Raw genomic sequence first — 19742 nt, 5'->3', positions numbered from 1 at the left:
AGCAGGTGTGGAAAGAAATGCAATGGTTTTTGTTGAGGTTTAATCCAAGCAGCTCTAACACAGGGGTCTGTGCTCTACGAGCTGTTCCCAGAGACGCACACTGAGATAAACATCAACTGCTGCTGGAGGACCATCAACTCGGTGAAAGACGCTCTTTGGTCTGCCTGAAACCTGCTGGTCTTCCAGTGCAAAGAGTTGTCCGTCACCGAGTGTTGCAGACTGGCACATTCCAAGGTCCAGGACTACGTGCTAAGGGACACGCTAAAGCTTGGGGCAGCCGCTGCAAAGGCTCAATGGGGAAAGACCACAGTGTACGGTCCTCCCGCCACAGTGAACTGAGGGGCTGGGCCCATGGGGAACCCCTCAGGCTGTATGCACCAAATATGGGTTTGCTGTAAAATGTACATGGCATGTAAAATGGAATGGAAGGGTTGTGAGGCAACTCACTCCTTTGCACTTACTGGGATGTCAACTTGGTGCTGTTTTGAACTGTGTTGTAATATATTTTTTTTTACAGATTTTTATGAATAAAGTATATTTTTGGGGAAAAAAATAAAATGGAATGGCAAGAGTTGTGAGGCACCTCATGTCCTGTATTGAAGGAATCCCCTCTCTATTGTACTTTCCGAAATGTGAAATTTGAACTGTTTCGTAATGTATTTTTTGCAAATTTTTATGAATAAGGTATCTTTTTGGAAAAAAATTAACCTTGATAGTTTGATTGTTGGGATTGGTCACTTGAACCCGATGTCTCCTGTCTGGCAATACAAAGGACAAGAGATGTGCTGGGCATAGATAGATATATAATAGATAATGTGATGACTGGCTAGCTGTAAGGAAGCTCCATTGTTTCAGCTAACCTCTGTGCCACATAACACAAATTCCTATCTGGTAATCACATCTCGATGTGATTAACTTTGGGACACAAAATAAATTCTAGCACCATCACGGGAATATCTTGGAAAGGCAAATATATTGAGTATACCAGCAGTCTGGAATGATTAAGGCCAGTTGTTTCCTGGTTTGGGATGGTTCGCTACATTACAGTTGCTTGTGTAAATGCATGTTGTTGTGCTTTGACTTTTTTCCCCTCTGTATTTAACAAATTGATGCACTGCCTTTGTTTAACTAGGGGGAAAGGCTTGGGCCGATCCGAGCGCACTTTTTTCACGTCATCGAGGATTACCCAGTGAATGGTGACCTACCTGAGAGACTTGAGGTGTTCAAAGCTCTAACTGAAAGTGGAAAAGACATCACCTATTTGGAGGAAGACCTGTGTACGTGTGTGGCACATTTAGGAAGAGCTTTGAATGGCTAGGTTGATGCTGAAATTTTTGTTGCGGCTCAGACTTGATTGTTATAGAACTTGATTTAGAGTCATAGAGTTATACAGCACCTCTACCACCCCTTCAGTGTGTTCCAGATTCCAACCACCCTCTGGGTGCAAACATTTTTCCTTCAATCCCCTCTAAACCTCCTGCCCCTTACCTTAAATCTATGCCCCCTGGTTATTGACACCTCCGCTAAAGGAAAAAGTTTCTTTCTATCTGTGCCCCTCAAAATTTTGTATACCTCAATCAGGTCCCCCCTCAGATTTCTCTGCTCTAAGGAAAACAACCCTAGCTATCCAGTCTCTCTTCATAGCTGAAATGCTCCAGCCCAGGCAACATCCTGGTGAATCTGCTCTGCACCCTCTCCAGTTTGAGTTCATAATGCTAATAATCAGGTTTTACTGACTGCATTAATGACATTAACATTTAGATTTTTTTTGCCCCCACAAAAAGTAGCATTGTTTGTTATCAATTAAGTTTGGTGCCACACATTTAAGTGACCCGTCCTTTAAAATCTTTTTATAGCAGAAGTGGAAAATTTTTCATCGCTTTCTAGAAGTTTTATATCGCTGTTTAAATATTGTTTTGATGTGACAAGTGCTAAGAAATTATTTTGTCGGTGGACAGCTAGAAGGTGGATTTATAGATGCGGAGTAATATGTAATTGCAATTATCTTAAGGCTGCATGTAGTGACACTATCATTCCTGGCTAGAATGGATGATGATGGGGTAATTTCCACCATCAATTACACCTGGAGACAGCACTGCTGTAAATGACTGATTTTACCCACATAATTTGTAATGATGTATCTATCCTCCACTCACTGCGTTTTGCTGGAGAAATAATCCTGCTTTTATTGGGAAACTTTGCTGTAGTTTCGGTAGTGAGCTCTGTTTACTACAGTTTGTAGAGACTCTTTAAAAGACTCTGCTGTAAAATAGGTTGTTTGCTGTGAGTCCTGCGTAATTCCCATCCTGTCTTCCAACTCATTGGCTGAAATGGTGGTGTCGAAATTCACTTTGTAACTATGAAATAGCGAGTAGATTTGGAATAATATTTTTGATGTGATGCTTTCTTTTGAAGATACTTCCGCATCCCTCCACCCCATCCCCCTTTTTGGATATTTCTGTACCACGCAGCCTTTTCAGCCAAGAGGCAAATGACCTCCTGCCAGATGTTATCTCATGGTCTGGCACTTACCCTAGGAAGGGAGTCAAGAGCAAAGCAGGGCAACTTCTGCCAATATTTCATGGATACATTCCTGTCCTTGAATCAAGGCTGAGATTATAGAATCCCCATGGCGGGACAACAGGGCACAAACCTGCATCTCCCTGCTATGAGAAACATTGATGGGTAAGCCCCGATGCTGTGCCATATTTTGATAGTATAAAATTGCATTTCCACCTTTTAACCAGGTGAATCAGTGGCTGTTTTAACACCTGGATACCAATGAGCAGATTTTTTTTTTATTTGGCAACTAATTCCCTATTTAAAAATGAGACTGTTGCTTTATAGGCAATATATGATCTTGTGTGTGTGTCTGTGTGTTTTTCTTTTTTGTTAAAGCCTCTTTTGTCCTCAAGTGGTTGGAAATTGGTCTCACTGCGGAGTTTCTGGAGGTACTAGTCAATCTGGTCAAATTCAACAGCTGCTACCTGGATCTGATTGTGGCTCAGATAGTCCAGTAAGTGAAAAGGGTGTTTTGTGAAATTTGCTGTTATAGGGTATAGGTGACGGTCATAAATGTTTGAATTGTTTATCAATGCTTAATTCCTTAAGCATGCAAAGCTAAAGGCTGTGCTCGAAAGTCATGGGCCTGATGTAGGAGCTTAGTGTCTTTATTTTCCACTACAAGGCCTAATTTGGCTTTTAATGGTCTAACAAAGGACAATTGATCATTAATTGAAAATGAAATTGTTTTCAGTTCCCATCTGTATGTTTCCTATCCCTTCCATCCCTTTTGATTTTACTTTAGAGGGGAACTTAATCGCAGCCTCTTTAATGTAGTTTGTCACTACTGTCTAAAACTATGTTATGATGCAGCTGAGTGGCCTGTTGTAACATTTGCGCTGTAGCTAGAGCTAGGCGCCACGGTTGTCTATTTTGAGAACTTTGATGCAATGACTGAGATCTGTTGTTATTGATTGATACATCAGATAATATTCCGTGTAGTGCAGGTCTGTTGCATTGCTGGGCACACCATTACACTAACTTCCATTGTTCATTCTGAAATGATCCATTTGGTGTCTGTTTTCAAAATTGTCCCCAAAATTCTTTGCAGAATGTTTTAAATAAAAGATTATTTTAATAAAATTACAAAATCATATTTTAAACTAGCAAAACAGTTGGAATAATTTTTAACTATCCCATTTTATTTTAATTTTCATGTGAATTTCTAAGGTTTGTGATTGTGTAATTTATTTCACTCATTTATCATTTAGGATGGTTTCTGTCTATCTGCAGTGATACAGTAATGTATAGTCCCTGTGTAGCAATCCATACTCATATGCTGCTTTGTTTTCTTGCAGTAAAATCTGCGTTCTTTGTAATCTGACCACAGTGCCAACAGATATAGAGGTTAGTGTCTGATATTCAGCATGCAAACACAGCTTTGTTACTACGGAGGTTTTGGGTACTTGCCAGTTTTCTGTAGTGCTTTAAATTATTTGGAAGGTTCCTTATACCCTGCAAAAAAAACCCCCCCAAAAAATCTGTTTGGCATGCTGTCAGTTATTGTTACTGTTGGTTAAATGTAGCGTGGTGTAAGTGATTTTGTTTTGACAATTCAATCAGACTTTGAAACTGAGACCATGAGGTGAGCCATTTGCTTTTCTGTGGCTTCTTCGTGTAGGTGCTGTGAGACTTGAGTTAATGTACACTTGATATTCATTCCTGAAAGCTGATACCTTTAGAGTAGTTAACAGCTTGTGTAACAAAAATGTGACCTGTGTACATACTGCAACATTTTAATATCACACTGGTAGAAAATGGAAACACAAGCTGCAAAATGAGAGTGTGTAATAATGGGTGGGTGAAGATTTTGTATCACTCAGAAACCAGGATGTTAGTTGCCTTCGGAACTTTTTAAGGGAAAATTGGTATTCTTTTATAGCAGATAGACTTGATTATGGAGATTTATGTCACAGTCACTTGGCATAAGCCTGGTTTAAGAGGAATGTGTTGAGGAATGAAGAGCTGGGGAAGAAGGGGTTACAATTGGGGTCAATTGTTCATCTTTAGTTAATCCTAGAGGTCACAACTGTTAAGATCGCCATGTGCTGCGTGTGTTTATTTTCATAAATAGTCTACAGTATTATTTGGATTGTATCATGCTTGTCCTGTCCACAATCCATTTGACAATCCATTGGCTAAATAACAGTGAGAAAAGGTGAAACTTGAAGTTTGGCTGAAAAGAGGTAAAAGCAATTTCAGGATATTTTGAATTCCTACCGTATTGAGAAGGTGGTCAGGTGGTCTGTGACTTGAAACAAGTATGCTCAAGGTACATGTTCCAATGATTTGATTGTTTTACTTTTGATGAGTTCTCTTAAAGCATGGTTTGAAAGTATTGGCGTGTAAATTGAGCCCAAGTAGCAATTGTGATGGCCCTTTTATCCTTGCAAGAAATATTCTCAACTTTGCTTTTTGCTTTTGTCTTCATTCTTTTCTTTCTCCTCCCCATTTCAGCATGCGTGTGTATGTGTAAACAACTGAAAAATTATTTGCTTAGGTTGTCTCCTTGTTCTGGTGCCATAATCCTGTGATCTTATTGTTCAGCAGTGCATTTTTAGGATGGGAGTGTGTTTTATGATCTGAAATGGATATTTAACACAATATGGAAAAGCTTTTCTATTCATTTAGGTCTCCCTGCAAGTCCTTGATGCCGTTGTTTGTTATAACTCTTTGCCCTCTGAATCTCTCCCGGGGTTTATCATCACGCTCTGCCGTACAGTTAACGTCAAGGAATTCTGTGAGTCCTGTTGGAAGGTATGATTTGCACTCTCTTGTGATAATGCAAATATGTGGATGTTGGTAAAGTAATTTTTGAATCACTTAAAATTCTGTAGGAAGTTTGTCCAGAGAGTGATGTAACCAAAGCTTGAAATTCTTTGAGTTATGACTTAGTTAAAAATCTTATTGGAGGAAGATAACAGTCGTGCACTAAATTTTTTTAAAAATGCTCATTAATTATCCCTTCAGAATTATTTGGGCAGTAGTTTGTGCCTATGGTGACTATGCAACAGAACTTCTTGTCTCTGGTATTGGAGTATGCTTTCTTTTAAAGCAGCAGGTGACTTTATAAGTAAGCACATCCTTGTCGATCAGATGGACATGTTTGTTTTCCCCCCCCCCCCCCCCCCCCCCCCAGATTTATAGAGTGGCTTCTTGGAGTTTAGTGTGATCTCCAATTCTACAACTGGTCTTTATTGATCGATCAATGTCTTCAGTCATAGAGTCATAGAGCGATACAGCACTGAAACGGGCCATTCGGCCCACCGAGTCTGTGCCGACCATCAACCACCCATTTATACTAATCCTACATTAATCCCATATTCCCCACATCATCCCCACCTTACCTCAATTCTCCTACCACCTACCTACACTAGGGGCAACTTGCAATGGCCAATTTACCTATCAACCTGCAAGTCTTTGGCTGTGGGAGGAAACTCGAACACCTGGCGGAAACCCACGCGGTCACAAGGAGAAATTGCAAGCTCTGCACAGACAGTACCCAGAACCGAACCCGGGTCGCTTTGAGGTGGGAGTGAGGGTAAGAATTGCTTGCACTGGGTGGAAATCTCAATTTCTCAGGTGCTTGTTCGCACTGATACCACTGTTGAATATCAAGATGTTCCATGAGGGAATTCCCTCATCTGATGTCATCTCTAACCTATTGTGTGAATAAAGAGTTGGTAAAGAGGGTTGTATGGAGACTGGGGCTCTGTAAGTACATATATTAAGAGGAAAAATCATGGGTGGATGAAATCTTTGAGTATGTATTAATAGTCATTGACATTTGTTTGGTCCTGACACCCCAGTGGAATCTACATCTCATTACAAGAACCTGGACCTTGACCCTGAACTAAAGACTTAACAGGATTTTCCTTTTCCAGCTGATGCGCAAAGTCTTGGGAACGCATCTGGGACACAGTGCAATTTATACAATGTGTCGCATTATGGAGGATAAGTATGGCTATATTTTCATTCTATATCTTCTATTAAAATTTTTAATTATTTCAGTAATTTGTAATTTTATTAAGCTATTTGATTTGTTTATATATGGTAAAATATTTACACAAAACTTTTGCTTTTCTTAAAATGAACTTCCTGCAAGCAATAATTTTTATGTATTTACTTTTGTTATCCTGATGTTAGAGTGCACACGGATGATGCGGCTTTGTTGAGAGGTGCAGTATTCTTTGTTGGAATGGCTCTCTGGGGTGCACATCGTCTCTTTACCCTGAAGAGTACCCCAACATCTGTTTTACCCTCTTTTTATAAGGTAAAACTGGTAATCTTTTAACCAGGAAGTAGTTTATGGTTCTAAACCAGGACTTTGCGTTCATGCTTTTTCTTTTTGGCAGGGGCTATTTGTTTATATTGCAGACTTTAAAGCCATACTGATAACTGATGTGGAAGCAACATTAGTATAGGGATCTTTATTCAGTTTGCCTTCCAAGTGTAAGAGCATAAGCACCATTGGGAATAAGAAAAGGCCATTAAACCCAACAAGCTTACCCGTGTCGAACATTTGTCACACCTAATTCCCTTCCTGCCATAGCCAGTTCTGTCTTCTGAAATATATCTGATGTCTCACTAGGCAGAAGTGTTGTTAACAAGCATTTGTTTTTCTTCTACTTGTCCAAATATGACCCAATGCAGTAACTCAGTCAATACTAGACATTCATTAAGTCACTCAATATTAATCAATAGTAAGCTCTCATTCAGCCTTTCAATATTGGACACACAGTACTCAAATGACTGTCGATATTAAACACTAAGCAATCAACGTTGGACAAGTAATTTAGTCAACATTCAACATGTAGAAACTCACCATCAATATCAGGTACTCAGTAGCTGTTAAACACAAATTTGCAATCAATATTGGACACTGATTAACTTATGGTCATTATTGAACACTCAGGAACCCATTGTTAATATTAGGTGCTCAATAATTCGGTCAATATTAGACACACTAACCAAGTCAGTATTGGGCACTCTAACTGCATTAATATTAGACAGTAATTCAGACAATGTCGAACACTGAATAACTCAATCAGCTTTAGCAATAACTCTGGTCAATATTAGCCACTCTAGAAGCTCAGTAACATAGTCAGTATTAGATGCTCTAACTCTGCCGATATTGACTACTCAGCTAGTAGTTAATATTTAGAAATTCGATATTTCGGGTAATATTAAACACTCTAACTGAATCATTATTGGACAATTGGTGAAGTTCATATGAAATAAATCAATTGACAGACACTGTAATTGGTTATTTCTTTCAGGCTATGACAAGTGCCAATGCAGTAGTGTCCTATGAAATTGTCCTGTCTATCACTAGATTGATCAAAAAATATGGAAAAGAATTGCAGGTGGTTACTTGGGAACAACTTTTGGACATTATTGAAAGATTACTTCAGCAAATCCAGGTGAGTTTGAAGTTGGGTGTGTTTGAATTTTAAGGTTTGTCTTTTAAGCTGGGCTTCTGTATATCTAACCAAGGTATACACTTGGTTGCATTGAATGCAAGTGAAGTTGATTTTCGTGTGAACTGGTAACCAGTTAGTGGCTGCCAGTTGCCATGCAGTGAGGTTGTGATATCTGCTGATAAATTTGTTTAGAATCTTGCAGCATTGAAGGAGGCTATTCATGCCTGTGCCACTTTGAAAGAGCTATGCAATTACTCCCACACTTTCTGCTCTTCCCCCATAGCCCTGCAAGTTTTTCCTTTTCAAGTACATGCCCAATTACCTTTTGAAAGGTACTATTGAATCTGTTTCCACTACCGTTTTAACCTGTGCATTCCAAATCATTATAACTTAAGATTTTTCTTTAATTCTCATCGTCCCTCTTTTTTTTTTTTTGCTGATACTTGTATAGTGGAAGCTATTAAACACAAATGTTTTTGTTGTATAATTTCCTTAAGCACGGGGAATATAGTGTAGTGGTTGTTACTGGGCTAGTAATGCAATCAGTGAAGACGTGTTCAAATCCCATCCCGGCTGTTTGAGAATTTGGAATTCAGTTTAAAAGAATAACATGGAAATAAAAAGCTGACGCCAATTTAAAAAATGACTATGAAACTGTCGGATTATTGTAAAAAGCCAATTGGTTTATTAATGTCCTTTCTGGAAGAAAACTGTCCATCCTTGCGTGGTGTGGGCTATATGTGACTCCAGTCCGATACCAACATGATTGATTCTTGGCAGTCCTCTGAGGTGGCTGAGTGAGCAAAACTTACTGCCACTATCTTCAGAAAACTAGGGATGGACACCCACATCCTGAGAATTGATAACATATTTAAAAGAAAAAGCATCCATTTCCTGTGTTGACTGATTTGGAGAGTGCATTTCTCCAGTTTCACTGTCAATGGCAAGGAAATTGACATTACTCGTCAGTGAATCCAGGTGCTTTTGTGAAAAGCCTTTCTAACTTCTAAAAACTTCGTTATGAATACCTCACTTTGGAATGAATTCAGATAACTTGCGTGCGAGTCTGGTATCTTGATGTTGTGGTGAGTTATCCCCATAATGTACCAATCGCCTTTTCTTGTCCTAACTTTATTTTTAGACACTGGGTGGTCATGAGCTGTCAATTATTGTACATGAGCTGCTAACCACTATAGAGGAGTTGTATGAACAGAATGACTATCATGGTCCTCAGGAGCGATTATTCATGCTGATTGAAAAGTGTTCTGATAAAAGACCGGTAAGATTCGAAAATTGCTCTAATCTTTATGGTGAAATTACGGTTCATCAAGGTGAAGGGTGTTAAAACTAAGAAATCCAGCAATTTTTGCACTTTTGGATGTCAAACAGTTGCAATTCAAGTATATCCGTGTACATATCAAAAAAAAAGTAGCAACAGGCATAGGCCATATGGCCGCTCGAGCCTGTTCTGCCATGCAATAAGAACATGGCTGATCTTTGACCACAATGCCACTTTCACAACCTACGCATTCACTATGTCTGTGGCTATCTTTTTAGAACACTAGGATGTAGGCCATCAGGTCCAGGGGAAATGTCAGCTTTTAGTCCTGTTGGTTTTTTTAGTACGTTTCCTTTACTGATATTAATTACTTTTAAGTTCCTCACTCCAATATTTTTGCTATGCTTTTTGTGTCTTCTCCTGTGAAGACAGATACAAAATATTTGTTCAATATCTTTGCCATTTCCTTATTCCCCTTTATAATTTCACAATCTCTAAAGGACCATTTGGGCTATGTTACTGTAGGAGTAAGCATGTACAAAATGATGTTACAAAATATTGTTCTGTGTGGGTACCTGAAATGGAAGGACAGATCAAGCTGAGAAGCCATTGTCCAGGTTCCAAAGTCCAGGTGCTGCCGATGAATGGCAGTATGACTTTTTCACCTCTAAATTTCAATCAGGCAAGGTCAGGGATCGAGTGTTTTTAAGAAGTAGTTGGTACTAGAATCGATGATTAATTTTCTTGTGATGAAGAGTAGGTACTGACATATGCTAACCGTTTTGTATATTTTTGGCTTAAATAATTTAAGGAGGTCTCTGTCCTTACGCTTGTGTCATACCGGGCTCAGTCTATTCACCCTGCGAAACACTGCTGGATTCAGAATCTGCAGAAACTAATGGAGAAGTTCTTCAGGTAAGAAGCTACATTCATTCACTTAACTGATCATACCCAGTACTTATCTAGTCATAATCGTCATGGAACTATTTTAGCTTAACTGGAGAAAATGCTGAAAATGTATAGCAGGTCAATCAGCATCTAAACTAGACTGGTTAATGTTTAGGATGCAACCCTTCGCTATTGTAATGCATCTTGAGTGATGAGGTACTGTCTGAATGTTCTGTGTTGGCATGTAGTTAATTTCTGTTTAGATTTTGCTTTTCCCTTGGATTTCAGTGATGTGCCTTGGGGTGATACCTTTCTACATTAATAGAAGTGCTTAACTGTAACTTGTTTTTGTGTGGAATGCTTAAGTGTACCAAGCATATTCTTAGTCCAATGTTTTCCTATGCCTGCAGGAATGAGAACCGTAGCACCATCCGCAAGAAAACTCTTGATGTCTTGTCATTTGTCTTGAGCATTAACCGGCAACTGTACGAAGTAAGTGCAAAGACTGAAAGGTAAATGTTAGAGTAGTAATTTTGTATGTCAGCGTTTTAAAGTCACATAATGATGTGCCACCAAGTAATAGGATACAGGTTGACACTGCTGAACTTTGCTTTTAAAATCCCAATTTTGGGAGATGGATTTCCATGGGAAATTGCAAGTGCCTACAGTGGGTTGGGAGCATGAAAACAATCCAGACTGTACATCTGTACCTCCTAGGTGGAGCCCTGGGAGCAGGTTGTCCCCTCACCCCATGATGAACAAGTTGTACAGTGAAGTGTCAGCATTGCTTTAATTAGCTATAATGTCATTTAAATTTGAGAAAGGGAAACTTTGAGCTATGGCTGTTGAAATTGAATTTGATGGATGTTTTCTGGAGGAATGTTTGTAACGAGAAAAATGTTGAAAGTATACAGGGTTTTTTGTGGTGGTGCTTGTTAATTCAAGGCAAGTGCTGTCATTTTTTTTTAATCTAGGAGGAACTGATTGAAGCTGTAGTGATCCCACAACTCGGGCATATTGCAGAGGATAAGGATCATATGGTACGGAGATTGGCCTCACAGCTACTGGTGGACTTAGCAGAGGACTGCAATACCCCTCAATTTAATAATCTCCTGGACATTATAGAAAAGGTACTATAGATACAATGGATATTAAATAAAGATAACACTCATGCAGTGAGATTCTTTTTATGTTACAACTGAGGTGGGAGGAGTGCACTGTCCTTTCTAGTCCCACTTCTCTGCAGGTCACAACATATATTTTAAAAATGTTTACCCAGATACTGATTCTATCAATCATATACTCTACTCTCTATCCCAGAATAACATACAGCAAGTAGGTTTCTTTAATAAATAACAAAATTATCAGTTTATTATCAAACAAGACTTATGCAGTAACGAAGCAAAGCATTAACACAGATTGAAATATGAAAGTTACCTTTTTAAATTCCCCACACACACTGGGGGGGGGGGGGGAAAATACAAAATTTCTGTCTGCATATGTCTGTTACAAAAAAAGACAAAAAAAAACTTTGGCCAAACACTTGCTAATTCTTGAAGAAAACAGAGAAGATATGGAAGGAAGTCATTTTATCCCTTTTGGTCTGGTGTCCTGGTATACAGAGACGGGTCACTGGGATCTGTTCTAAAGCAGTTCTTTTCAGGCGCTGTTGAGAATTAATCTGACAGGTTTTTTTCAGCTTCTCAGGAGAGATGCAGCACTGGGGATTTTAGCTCTCCCACACTGGATCTTTGCAGGGTTTCTTCAAAGAGGTAGAGAAAAAGGTGAGCTGGATAGTTTCCCCTTGGCAAGTTGATTCCAACTGTCTTCGAAACAGTTAACACCTCAACTTAACTAAAACAATATCCAACCCCAAACAGAAAGTCAACCTCTTGACCTCCATCAACCTTGACATGTAGCTTCTCTTGTAAACAACTTCCCCAGGTCATCAAGGTTTCTGTTGTTTACTGAGCCTTAAAGCGCATGATTTCCAGCACAGGTTGTTTTCAAACAACATCTCGGTGTCCTTTCAGTGAACTGTCAACAACAAAGTCCAGCATTTTTGAAATCTTCAGCCTTCCAATGAATCCATCTCCACAATTTAAATATAGTCCTCAAAAAAAAAAAAAAACCCCCAAAAATTGAAGCATCTTCATAACAATTAATGAATCTCTGTTTAGTTGTAAGTTTGTGATTGAGCGTATTGAAGATTGAGCTGACCACCAGCTTAGTCACCTACCTGCTTGCCCGGTGTTGAAATTTTAAAAAGTTGCTTTAGAAGTGTAAAATAAAATCACACATTAATTGGTTGCTTGGTGCATGCCTTTTATATGGTGTTTGATTTTGTTTTCCGCTCAATCTTTGTGCGTATCACAAGAATTTCTTCCTATGAAGATTGCATTTCATGAGGTAATTGTATTTGGCATGGAGCTTTGATCAGTTTTATTGAAACTTAAGTCATCAAGCATGGGTTGATAAACTTGGGGGGCAAATCTTTGGGGGGGTTTTTTAATTTGTTTTTAATATTGTATACCGTGTGTATATAGTAAAATGTCTTTTTTTTTACAAAGGTTGTCAATCGACCACTCATTGATCCACCAGTTGTGGAAGCTGTGGAAAGTGACTTTTTATATGAATCTCCATTGGAGGATGTGAAGACTGCTGTCTTGGGTCTTCTAGAGATTCTGCAGGTTGAACATAGATCTTGTGCCTAATTCAGTTTTTTAAAAATGAGTGGTTTATAATCTGCCATCTTTTAATTTAATGGACAAATATATTACATAAATCGCCATTTTAAAATGGCCACATTCCCGTGGTGGACCGTGCATCGTGGAAAGCAGTTTCACTTGTGTCACCTGTTCGTTGTCATCAGTAACTGAATTTAAATTGTTAACTAGCATGTTTTGTTCTTAAGACATTTTTTCCCTTGCTGGGATTTCTGTCTGCTTCATAGTTGGTTACTTTAATGTTTTGTACTCGCACTGGGTCATTCAAATTCCACTGAGATCTTTTGCTCATCTCCACATCGATGAAGTAGAAAACTCATGGGGTAACAATTTCACTTCAGCGTGCTGGAAATGTGCATCACAAGATTGCACACTGTCAGCCCAGATTGTGCAATTTTTCGAGCAGAGTTTGTACCTTCATTTATACGTCTAATATTTCTGATATCCTAAATAAGCTTCACTGTACTGTTCCGCCTCATTTAACTTTCTAACTTTGTTAGAAAGCTTTGAGCTTTAACTGTTTGCTTTCAACATAGATACATAGATATTGAAGAATGCTGTTAGTATGGCTTTCACAACCAGCAGGTGGCACCTCCACTCATAAGTTATGAGCTCCTCATTACAAAACAAATTGGTTTTCTCACTTTCTGTATCCTTTATAAGTGATTTGTTTATATATTGGTGATATAACAATGCATTCTCTTTGCATTGATGAACTCTGTCAGAAATTCAAAACACCAATCATGCCATATTCAAAAACCTGCTACTTATACAAGGAAGCGGTCATTGGACTCGTCGTTTATGCAAGTTATTCCGCAAAGCTGTTTCCTGTAGATGGGAAACGAATGCTCATTTGAAATGTAACTGCCCCCTCCCACCACCACCCTGCCCTTAAAATATATTCTGCAATTACTCCACAATTGAAATAGTGGACTGGACTGGTCTGGGGAGAATTGAATCTCGTAGTTCATACAGTCATAAAAGTTTAGAGCCATTCAGCCTATCATGTTCGCACCAGCCTATAAGGAGCCATCCAGCCTAATCCCACTTGCCAACTCTAGGTCCATGGCCTTGTAGGTTATGGCACTTCAGGTACATAATTTAAGTACTTTGTAAATCTTATGGGGTTTCTGCCTCTACCACCTTTTCAGGCTGAGAGTTCCAGATTCCCACCACCCTCTGGGTGAAAACAAATTCCCTTCAAATCCCCCCTCTAAACCTCCTACATCTTACCCTAAATCTATTCCCCCTGGTCATGAACCCCTCAATCAAGGGGAATAGGGCATTCCTATCCACTCTATCTAGCCCCCCTCAGTATTTTATACACTTCAATTAGGTCTGCCCTCAGCCTCCTCTGTTCCAAAGAAAACAACTGTAATCTATCCAATTTTTCCTCATAACTAAAATTCTCCAGTCCAGGCAGCATCCTTGTAAATTTCCTCTGTACCCTCTCTGGTGCATCACATCTATCCTACAGTCCAGAGACCAGAACTGCACGCAGTACTCCAGCTGTGACCTAACTAGTGTTTTATGCAGTTCCAACCTAACCTTTCTGCTCTTTCAGCTAATCAAGACAAGTATCCCATTTGCTGTCTTGACCACCTTTAATCTACCTGTACAGCTGCATGGAAGATGGTAGGATCCCCAAAGACACATTGTACAGCGAGCTTGCCACTGGTATCAGACCCACCGGCCGTCCATGTCTCCGCTTTAAAGACGTCTGCAAACGCGACATGAAATCCTGTGAAATTGATCACAAGTCGTGGGAGTCAGTTGCCAGCGTTCACCAGAGCAGGCGGGCAGCCATAAAGACAGGGCTAAAATGTGGCGAGTCGAAGAGACTTAGTAGTTGGCAGGAAAAAAGACAGAGGCGCAAGGGGAGAACCAACTGTGCAACAGCCCCGACAAACAAATTTCTCTGCAGCACCTGTGGAAGAGCCTGTCGCTCTAGAATTGGCCTTTATAGCCACTCCAGGCGCTGCTTCACAAACCACTGACCACCTCCAGGCGCGTACCCATTGTCTCTCGAGATAAGGAGGCCCAAAAGAAAAAAAAAGAACAGCCACCTTCGGTGATCTGAGGGCATACACTCCAAGGTCACACTGTTCCTCTACCTCCGTATTCTACCATTTGTGTATTCCCTTGCCTTGTTAGCCTTCCCCAAATGCTTTATCTTACACTTCCTGAATTGAACTCCATTTGACATGTTCTGTTCACTTGAATAGTCCATTGATATCTTCCTACAGTATGCAGCTTTCTTCATCAACCACCACATGGTCAATGTTTGCGTGATCTGCAAACTTCTTAATCATACCCCTTACGTTTGAGTCCAAATCATTGATATATATACCACAAAAAGCAAGAGCCCTAATACTGAGCCCTGCAGAACCCCACTGGAAACAGCCTTCCAGTCACAAAAACACCCATCGACCATTACCCTTTGCTTAAATAAAAGCAAAATACTGCGGATGCTGGAAATCTGAAATAAAAACAAGAAATGCTGGAACCACTCAGCAGGTCTGGCAGCATCTGTGGAAAGAGATGCAGAGTTCTCTTTCTACAGATGCTGCCAGACCTGCTGAGTGGTTCCAGCATTTCTTGTTTTTATTACCCTTTGCTTCCTGTCTCTGGTGAGGTAGCATCCTACTGAGACAGAATATAAACTCTAAACTAAACATTTACTGCAACAGAGCCATCTTTAATATGTTCAGGCAGCAGATTCTGGTAGTTTTAAATAGTATTCTGTAGAGCAAGTAATTCCAATGATTTGCTTAAGGGGGCGTCAGGGTGCAGGGAGTCAATAATGGAGTTGGTAAGCACTAGAATTATGTTGATGTGATTGCTTATTGCTTTTCAAATGTTCTTATTAAATAGAATTTATGATGGAGAGCAGGGCAGCAGGAGTTAGATTTTAGTGCTTCCCTGTGTGAGGGAAGGATGTGGGGATTTGACTAATTTCCACATTCATAGAACAAGAACAAAGAACAGTACAGCACAGGAACAGGCCATTCGGCCCCCAAGCCTGCGCCGATCTTGATGCCTGCCTAAACTAAAACCTTCTGCACTTCCGGGCCCGTATCCCTCTATTCCCTTCCTATTCATGTATTTGTCAAGATGTCTCTTAAACGTCGCTATCGTATCTGCTTCCACCACCTCCCCCGGCAGCAAGTTCCAGGCACTCACCACCCTCTGTGTTAAGAATTTGCCTCGCACATCCCCTCTAAAACTTGCCCCTCGCACATTAAACCTACGTCCCCTAGTAACTGACTCTTCCACCCTGGAAAAAAGCTTCTGACTATCCTCTCTGTCCATGCCGCTCATAACTTTGTAAACCTCTATCATGTCGCCCCTGCACCTCCGTCGTTCCAGTGAAAACAATCCGTTTTTTTCCAACCTCTCCTCATAGCTAATGCCCTCCAGACCAGGCAACATCCTGGTAAACCTCCTCTGTACCCTGTCCAAAGTCTCCACGTCCTTCTGGTAGTGTGGCGACCAGAATTGCACGCAATATTCTAAGTGTGGCCTAACTAAGGTTCTGTAAAGCTGCAACATGACTTGCCAATTTTTATACTCTAGCCCCAACCGATGAAGGCAAGCATGCCGTATGCCTTCTTGACTATCTTATCCACCTGCGTTGCCACTTTCAGTGACCTGTGGACCTGTATGCCCAGATCTCTCTGCCTGTCAATACTCCTAAGGGTTCTGCCATTTACTGTATACCTCCCACCTGCATTAGACCTTCCAAAATGCATCACCTCACATTTGTCCGGATTAAACTCCATCTGCCATTTCTCCGCCTAAGTCTCCAACCGATCTATATCCTGCTGTATCCTCTGACAATCCTCATCATTGTCCGCAACTCCACCAACCTTTGTGTCGTCCGCAAACTTACTAATCAGACCAGCTACATTTTCCTCCAAATCATTTATATATACTACAAAGAGCAAAGTTCCCAGCACTGATCCCTGCGGAACACCACTAGTCACATAGATTAGATGCAGGATATAGAATCCTCTAGATTGTCACAACAGTATTTCTTAATTCATATTTGATGAATGTGATATTTCCATTTCCCACCTCAGCAATCTTTGTGGTATCTGTAGAAGTAGGAAATGATGGGCCTATACAGAATAGGAACTGGATTGACAAGTCTGCTCAAGCTCTCTTCCCAGAGAACCCTTGAAGCTAGCAAAGAGGTGCTGAGAACACAGGCCTTATAAACCATCAGCTTGGTCTTAAGGGTCAGCTTGGAGTTATCCCATGCACGTTTCACAAATTGTGTCAGTCCGGGCTGGATTCTAACACTCATCCCTGAAGTGGATGAATACTGTGCTGACTCAGTAGGCTGCTCAGCCTCCCTTCCTTCCTATCCGTTGTTCTAGGCTTTCTATATCTCTTGCTTTATGTAGGACAAGGGAAATTTGGCATTCTGGTAGAATCTAAAAATTTGTGTAACTGCCTAAACCCATGGGGAGCAAAGAAAGAACTTGCTTTTATATAATACCTTTCACAACCTCTGGACATCCCAAAACACTTTACAGCCAATGAAGCACTTTCGAAGTGTAGTTACTGTTGTAATGTAGGAAATGTATTCATCTGGTTGACTTCAATGCATGTGTTGGGGCAGACAGTGATTTGTCGCCAACGTGCCTCGGTTGTTATGGGGTGAGCAAGATGAACAATAATTGACAATGCCTTCTTGACTTTTGTGCCCTGAATGAACTCTGCATCACCAACACCTTTCAGGGCAGCTATCGCCACAAGATATCATGGCATCACCCAAGGTCTGGACATTGGCACCAACTAAACCTAGTCATCACGAGGAGGTGTGATGTGCCCAATGTTCTTCACACCCACACCTACCATAGTGCAGATTGCACCACCGATGACTCTCTTAGTAGCAGAGTGAAGGTGAGCCCCCGAAAGTTCCACAGCTCCAAACATAACGGCCCCCCAAGCATCAACATCCCTTGCATAAACAAATACCAGTACTTCGCACTGTCGCTAGAACACTTGCTACCCACCAGAGCCTTAACGGGAAGCACCGATGCTGGAATCGATGAAGCTTGGAAGTCACTAAGCTCAATCATCTATGAAGCAGCAGAAGCATCATTTGATAAAGGCGGAACCAGCAACAAGGGCTGGTTTGACACCTACTCAAATGAGCTGATATGTCATTGATGCAAAAAACAAAGCTCACATGATGCACAACATAAACTCAACAACTAAGACCTGCATGACCTGAAAGTAGCCAAGACAGCCATGTAAAAGACGGAGATACTGTGCAAACAAACACTGGATCAGCTATGTCAGGAAATCCAAACTGCATGTGACAAAGGAAATCTGTGAGCTATATACGAAGGGATCAAGAGGGCGCTTGGCCCTGTCATCACCAAAGTTGCTCCTCTGAAGTTGGCAGATGGTGAAGTACCCACCAACAGAAGTAAACAGATGTCCCGCTGGGCTGAACAATACTGTGAGCTATATTCCTGGGAGTCGGACATCTCCCAGTCAGCGCTTGGCGCTCCTGCAACTTCCTGTCGTGGATGAATTCGATGAAGAACCCACGTCACCTGGAGCTCAAGTAGGCCATAGATCACCTAGCGAACAGAAGGGCACTCGGCAAGGATGGAATCCCAGCTGAACTGCTCAAGCATGGAAAGTCCCATCTATTGCCACCCCTTTATGACCTTTTCCTTGTCTGCTGGAAAGTAGGCTCTGTTCCACAGAAGATGCGTGATGCCCAAATCATCTCTGCATGTAAAAACAAAGGCAACAGAGGAAACTACAACTACAGGGGCATCTCACTCCTTAGCGTCACGTGGAAGGCCTTTGCTAGGGTCATACTTAAAAGATAAAATTTACTTGCCGACCGAGTGGACCCAGAAGCACAGTGCGGATTGCATGCCAGCAGATCTACTGTGGATCTGATCTTTATACGCCAGCTGTAAGAGAAGTGTCATGAACAGTGTATACCTCTTTACCTTACTTTCATAGATCTCACTAAGGCATTCAACACCACCAGAAGAGCAGGGCTCTAAAAGATTTTGGGAAAAATTGGCTGTCCACCGAAGCTCCTCCGTCTCATCATCTTCCATGACAACATGCGCTGCACTGTACAGTTTGATGGCTGCACTTCCGACCGTTTCGGAGTGAAGAACAGAATGAAACAGGGTTGTGTCCTAGCCCCCACTCTGTTTGGCATCGTCTTCTCCATGTTCCTGACTTTAGCCTTCCCTGCAGATATGGAAGGAGGAGTCTTGCACACAATCTATCAAGGCTGAAAGCGAAGACAAAAACACATCCCGTCCTGATGCGCTAGTTGCTAACAGGAAACTCAACTACAGAGATTCATGGACTGTCTCTTCCATGCCTATAACTTGTTCTCATTGAGTATCAAGAAAACTGTGGTCATGGGACAAGGTGTTGCATCTCTGCCTCTGATCACACTAAATAACACACTACCTGAAATGGTTAGCAAATTCTGACACCTTGGGTCCATGATAAAGGCAGTCTGTCCCTTGATGCAGAGCTTGATACAAGCATAAGGAAAGCAGCGATCACCTTTGGTCGACTTCCGAAATGCGCATGGAATAACACCAAGCTGACCCTTAGGACCAAGCTGACGGTTTATAAGGCCTGTGTTCTCAGCACCTTGCTGAATGGCTGTGAAACATGGGCGACTTGCAGCTACCAGGGAAAGAAGCTGAATAATTTCCATCGTTGCTGTCTGCACTGCATTATGGGTATATCCTGGCAGGACAAAATCACACATGCGGCAGTCCTCTCAAAGGCAGAGCTCCCAAGTGTGTTGGCACTAATCAAACAGAGAGAGCTTCAGTGGATCGGACACATCTGCAGGAT

At 41.0% G+C, this 19742-nt stretch overlaps 1 protein-coding gene across 1 annotated transcript in view; it reads left to right on the top strand.

Moving 5' to 3' along the window:
- Nucleotides 1–19742, top strand: part of tsc2 (TSC complex subunit 2) — a 100906-nt gene that overhangs the window by 9614 nt on the left and 71550 nt on the right. Inside the window, exons 5-16 of the mRNA XM_068056538.1 lie at nt 1133–1277; nt 2899–3016; nt 3861–3909; nt 5194–5319; nt 6447–6520; nt 6709–6835; nt 7842–7985; nt 9127–9264; nt 10076–10179; nt 10563–10644; nt 11127–11282; nt 12723–12842. Of these exons, the coding sequence (XP_067912639.1) occupies nt 1133–1277; nt 2899–3016; nt 3861–3909; nt 5194–5319; nt 6447–6520; nt 6709–6835; nt 7842–7985; nt 9127–9264; nt 10076–10179; nt 10563–10644; nt 11127–11282; nt 12723–12842 (1383 nt within the window). The remainder of the gene's footprint in view (nt 1–1132; nt 1278–2898; nt 3017–3860; nt 3910–5193; nt 5320–6446; nt 6521–6708; nt 6836–7841; nt 7986–9126; nt 9265–10075; nt 10180–10562; nt 10645–11126; nt 11283–12722; nt 12843–19742) is intronic.

Source organism: Heterodontus francisci, chromosome 24, assembly GCF_036365525.1.
Source record: "Heterodontus francisci isolate sHetFra1 chromosome 24, sHetFra1.hap1, whole genome shotgun sequence".
Classification (NCBI taxonomy): Eukaryota; Metazoa; Chordata; class Chondrichthyes; order Heterodontiformes; family Heterodontidae; genus Heterodontus; species Heterodontus francisci.
Note: the sequence above shows the minus strand (reverse complement) of the source record. Positions and strands in the feature narration are given on the sequence as shown.